Below are 5830 nucleotides of genomic sequence, written 5' to 3'. Positions count from 1 at the left end.
TGCTAGCCACTTCACCACCGTGCAGCCCATAATATAATATAATATAATATAATATATTATAACATAATATAACATAATATAACATAATAAAAAATATCATTGCATAATATAACAAGATAATATATCATAATATCATATATTATTCCATTCCATAATATTATATTGTATTATTATCATATTATTATCACATAACGTAATAGAAAATATAGCATAATATAAAATAATATAATGCGAGCGCCATCTGGTGGATCAAATAACGCATAGCAACGGTTACCATGAGCGGTCAGCTGACCAACGCGGAAGTGAAGAATCAGTCGCAACATTACAAAGCTTCGTAAACACTGTTCGTGAGAGGTTATTGCCTCTTTGTGTTGTTGTTGTTGTTGTTGTTGTTGTGCTTTTCGTGACAACATGGTTCGATGTTTCCTGATCCACACCGTGTGCCCGGTCAGCGCGCTGAGTTCCGGGGAGAGTCGGGTGCTTTACTCCCGGGTCTTCGGTCCAGATGAGGGCGCCTGGTCCGACCCGGACCGAGGACTCAGCCCGGAGGAGAGAAGACTTCTGCAGAAGGAGAAGATCACTGTGGTGGCGAGGTGAGTCGCTTCTATGAGATTACTCCTCTCCATACCACTCATGATGTCGGGGAAGTCGAAGCAGTTACAAAGATGTTGTTTAATATTTAAATTAACCCACGTTCCCGTGATCCAGCCGTGGCTTCTTATTAGTCTACTGAAGCTGCTGCTTGTGACGTTTCCTCTTGAGAGCTGGTCCTCAAGCACTTCCAGGCTCTTCGTTTCTCCAAATTAAGACCACATTTCCCATAAATCCCCGTGTCACGAGAACGCTGCTCTTTTCCACGTGATTCTTCTTGACGTTGCCGTTTTGAGGTATTTCACTTATTTATTTTGGGTGCCTTGACTAAACAGCGCCCTCTTCCTGTCCGCCACTGTACTGCACCTCCCTCTTTTCTGCGTCCTGCTGATTCTCTGATTGCACGCGACTTCAAAAGCCTCAAACAAAGCCAGTGGAGGCTGTCAATCTTTTCTTTGCATTCGCCTAATTTGTTTTGAGCAAAAGAAGATTTTATTTCACTGTGTGTGCAGTTTTCTCTTCTCCCACATGACATCCTGTAACTACTGATTGTTGTTGTCAAAAGAGAAATCTCCCTCTGTGCAGTGAGAGAGAACCGCCACACTGTTCTGCTGCCTCGAGTCAACAATGTCATACTGTATTTGCCTATTTTTCATATTCATTTTCCAGCATGAAGGGAAAAACAAGCATTATGTAAAAGACCTCGGTTATTAATGAATTGTTTTCTTTTATTTCATATCAATGTAAATGTATAATTTTTTTTACCGTTGGACAGAAAAACACATAATATTTTCAGACACCATTTTATTTCATATTAGGTTCTGCCTGTTTCTATATTTCTGATCCTCAGGCAGGTCCGGAGCGCCGTCTCTCTGTCCCGGGAGGCCTCGGGTCGGCTGCTGGTGGAGACGGTGTCCGGCGAGGAGGCGCTCGCCCTGCAGGAGGCCGACGGCGGAGTGGCGCGCCTGAGAGCCGGAGACCCCTTCTCCGAGGAGATGAGCGCCTTGTGGCTCGCCGTACAGAGTCTGGGCTTCACGCTCGTCTGCGAGCCCCACGAGAACCTCCTGCTGGCCGAGGGAACCCTGCGTAACCTGACCCGACACTGCCTGGAGACTCTGCACATGCTGGGGCCGGGCAGCGAGGTGAGCCAGCGCCAAGCTGGGAAAAGGAGCACAGGGAGACTTTATGCAGCTTGCTTTAGGCAGCTCCAAATAAACATTTGAGTCATTTTTAATCCACACAAAATCGTGTAATGACGCTGGGATGATACTGTACTGCCAAACCATCAACAACGCGTAGCAACGGTTACCAAGAGGGAGATCTTTCCTTTTACTGTTTAAAAAAAAATACAGTTTTAGGGGTTTTAAACAGTCTCTGAAGTCTCCATGTCAATTTGAGTCCCAGTTTGAGAAGTCTACTGGTCCACGAGGTCCATCACGTCCATGCTTACCATTTATTATGTAAATGACCTTGTGTTACTTGAGGACCACCTTCCCAAATCTGTCAGGAAAAAAAAAATCAAAGTGGACAAAAAGAAGTCAAAACTTAATCTGGGCTGTTAACGTGTTCTTCCTCTGACGGCTTTAATGGCCAAAATCAATATTCTGCATACCGTCACCCTTCAGACTGAATTATTAATCAAGACTGAATGGATTGCAGGTTCTTTAGTTGACGCTTTAGAACTTTTTCTGGTGGATGTTTGTCTCCCACATCCCCTTTGAGGGGAACCAACAAAACACGTCTGTCTCTAAATGGTGGTTTTTAATATATATCATTTTTTTTTAGAATTCTTGAGCACATTTAGGGATACAAAATAACAAGCTTTGCTGCATTTTTCTTTCTTCTTTATGAAATCCAACCCTTTGGCAGAACCTTGAGATGCTGTAAAATCCAAAATGTTCTGTTTTCACAAATGGACCAAAGGTTTCTGAACTCCAACTGGGGGGTCGGGAAGCTTGTTACAACAATGTGTAGCACCATCTACACATTGAGGGGAGAAATATTACTATTACTACTACTAAGTAACCCTTTCAAACTTAGAAACGCCATCTTCAGCCTTGTTGTGGAGATCTTCAGCCAGCCGTCTTGTTGCTGACGCATTAAAATGGCCACCAGAAGAACAGCCGGTCACTTTTTTGGGGTGGCTACAAACAAATTATTTGTATCTTAATTGTGCTTCAATTTAACAATTAGCAGTGACCGACTGTGCTCTGCTTTCTATTGGCCCGTTTGTGAAGTAGCTCTGCCACGGCTACTTGGGACACACTTTATCCGTCTGGTGATTTTCAACACAACCCATGAAAAGAACAACGCTCATTATAGGTTCAGGGAGCGGTAGTTAACCAACAATAATTAACCCAGGTTTCTTTTATTTTTTTATTACCATCTGTAAATAAATCCGATGGTTTTAATAAGAGTCCGCGCGGCGGCGGCGGCGTCGTCACTAACAACGCTTCCCCCTCCAGGTCCTGCTGAGGAGCAACCGCGTCGACGCCCTGCTCAGCCGCCTGCTTCCTCACGGGCAGCTCCTCTTCCTCAACCACCGCTTCGCCCAGAGTCTGGAGAAGGAAGTGGCAGCTTACTTGGCCAAGTGAAGCCGGAGCTGCGTGAGCTCAGTTAATGCTGTACAGCGGACACACCGGCCCACTGTTGTTTACCGTCGGCGGTAGAAGAGGAAGGGTCGGACGCACCGGCAGCTGCTGGTTTCTGATTGCATGAAGTGGTAAACACACCGAGTGGTAAATATCTCCCTCAGCCACTCGCAGCTCCCTGGTGACTTTTTTGCCGTGTGGGAGGAATCAGTTCAAATCCTGTTTGTCAAATTGAAGAGTAGAAAAGAAAATGAGTGCGGCTGAAGAGGCTAGTTAAAACCTACTCGTCAACTTCAGAGGTGTCGATTCATCCGATTCACCATACTTTAAATGTCATCGTGTGACCTTGAGGAACCAGACTTCACCTATTTTGTTTTTTACGGGGGGTTGGGGGGGGGGGGGTGGGTTGCGGGGGATTCTGGGAGTATAAGTGAATCAGAAAGTGCTTTATTGCCTCACCGTGACTTCTAAATGCACCTTTTGTTCCAGAGGAGTGGGAGGAAACCAGCGTTTGTTTGTGTGCTTAGTACAAAAAACGGCAAAGAAAGATAAAAGTCAGAACTTTTTAATGTCACTTTGATCCAAAAATGCCATCGTTGTTGAGACATATGAGGACAACGAAAACGGTAGGAAGGGACATGAAATATTGTTAAAAAAACAGATTGAATGATGATATGTAGAGATGTTGGCGTGCAAAATACAGAATAAAACTGTATATGAGGAAGTACAACAGAAACATCCAGACACCAAAAACGACTCATGTAATCCTGTACTTGTGAACATATGTTGTATCTCCGACTGTGGCCCCCCCGTGAAGACAGACTCTCCTGCTCCTCCTCCAGGTCTCATAGAAACCAACCAGTTTTTTTTTTATTTCTGCTGGCAGCCAAAATCAAAAACCAGAGCGATGAGAAGAAAAAAAAATCTGTCTAGATGCCAACATCAATTGCTTTGATCTTCTCCTTTTTTTCCCCCAGTATCAAAGAAATAAAACTCATTTTTAGCACCACCCAAGGCGTATTCTTTGAAACTTGTGTACTCTGCAATCAAGGACACACGGTGCGTTTTCCAAAAAGACGAGGCCCCGGGGATCACACATTAAAAAAGAGAGAACACACAAGAGAAGGATTTAGAGGTTGTGTGCGTCTCGTGGGGAATAAAAGAAAAACAAGCTCAGCGTCAGCTGGATGAAAAGCTAGTTCTAACGTAAACCAGCAGAGGGCGACGTTGGTCCTGAAAGACATCGGGCTGGATTTCAAGTGAATCTTTTTAAAGGTATTTTTTTTTAAAGAGCATTTATTTAGCATCAAACAACGGTTAGCTATGTCAAGAGATAGTAGAACCCCACAGGTTAACACTGTTGGTTCTGTCAGTGCACTGTTAGCTGCTAGCCGCCGGCTCAGCTGCTGCCATGTTGAGAGCCATGTGGAGGCAACAAATATGGTATGAATTTGGAATAAAGCACCATTTTAAAAAGGACTTCTGATGCAACCGTCTAATAGACCAAATAAATAATGTTATCATTTATAATTTTTTTAGACTTCTTTTATCAAAGAGTTAAAACAACAATTATAAATGGACTAATTATAAGTACCACACAATCAAATGAGTTTCAATACAGATATGAATAAGATAAAGATACAGCGTGCAAAGAAGTACAGACATACAGGTGCAATGCACAAGATCCAACTTTCTTTTTTGATATTTGTTGCAGTCTAAAATAATGTCAATCATCACTTGAAGATGTTTCTGGTTTCAGCCCATCACTTGTCCTGGAAATGTGATAATAGTACATTATGTCAAAATAGTTGTTGCTCCAGTATTTTCTTCCTCCTCACAATGCCACTGGTAAAAGCCTTTCTGCCAGCAGCACTTAGAAAAAGTATCCCCACTCCAGAGGTAACATTTTTTGAAGTGGGATATATCTACTTCGCCATCCATCTCCTTTATTTAGTCACATGGGGTCCACTTTCGAGATCCAGAGCATTGCTTTCATTTGGGGTGGTGTACTTAAACTGTCAGTGTGCCGCTCGCCTGCTGCAACGGCGCTCACCTGATGGATATCACTCGCTTCCGCTGCTGCTCTTCACACAGCTCTTCATCATCCTCACCTCCAACCCAGCATCCACCTGTAGACTCTGAGTCCAGCCGGAGACTCAGAGTCGAGTCCTCCAGGTGGACTCAGAGTCCAGCGGTGCCTTAGGGGAAAGTTATGACTATAGCAGCAGATTAATGCCCACGGCTTCTCATGTGGGTGGAGTGTTTAGAGCCATTTTCAAAATACCACACTAAAATCCCAATTCAATATAAAAAACTGCCCAAATCATAACCTTGCCAGAAATCTGTGGAACACTTTAAAGCATTAAAAACCAAAGACAACATGTTGAATATGATGTGAAGTGTGCAGTCTGATAACCAAATGCACTCATGACATGTGCACATGACAATGCTCTTTGCTGCATGTCAACCCCCCCCCCCCTCCCTTCCTGACTATCACTATCACATAAAGGCACAAATCCCCAAACATTTGGACCACATAATTCAAATGTAATATAAGTTTATATATCTGACACACATTATTATTATTATTATTATTGATCAAAGCAGTGCATTTTAATTTGTCTTACAGCATTTCTGGAAGGGATCCT

At 43.4% G+C, this 5830-nt stretch overlaps 1 protein-coding gene across 1 annotated transcript; it reads left to right on the top strand.

Moving 5' to 3' along the window:
- Positions 1-282: 282 nt before the first annotated feature.
- ap5s1 (adaptor related protein complex 5 subunit sigma 1) lies at positions 283-4191 on the top strand. The gene is made up of 3 exons (XM_034525335.1): positions 283-593; positions 1442-1733; positions 3057-4191. The coding sequence occupies exons 1-3, from the start codon at positions 412-414 to the stop codon at positions 3183-3185; spliced, it is 603 nt and encodes a 200-aa protein (XP_034381226.1). The 5' UTR covers positions 283-411; the 3' UTR covers positions 3186-4191.
- Positions 4192-5830: the final 1639 nt, after the last annotated feature.

Source organism: Cyclopterus lumpus, chromosome 22 (genome assembly GCF_009769545.1).
Source record: "Cyclopterus lumpus isolate fCycLum1 chromosome 22, fCycLum1.pri, whole genome shotgun sequence".
Taxonomy (NCBI): Eukaryota; Metazoa; Chordata; class Actinopteri; order Perciformes; family Cyclopteridae; genus Cyclopterus; species Cyclopterus lumpus.
The sequence above is the reverse complement of the archived record's forward strand: the minus strand, read 5'-3'. Positions and strand labels throughout refer to the sequence as shown.

What these genes read in the sequence shown, in the direction of transcription:
- ap5s1 (XM_034525335.1), top strand. Translation starts at nt 412, where the DNA reads ATGGTTCGATGTTTCCTGATCCACACCGTGTGCCCGGTCAGCGCGCTG. An exon ending in AAGATCACTGTGGTGGCGAG is followed by an intron (nt 594 to 1,441) that starts GTGAGTCGCTTC and finishes TCTGATCCTCAG; the next exon opens with GCAGGTCCGGAGCGCCGTCT. An exon ending in TGCTGGGGCCGGGCAGCGAG is followed by an intron (nt 1,734 to 3,056) that starts GTGAGCCAGCGC and finishes TTCCCCCTCCAG; the next exon opens with GTCCTGCTGAGGAGCAACCG.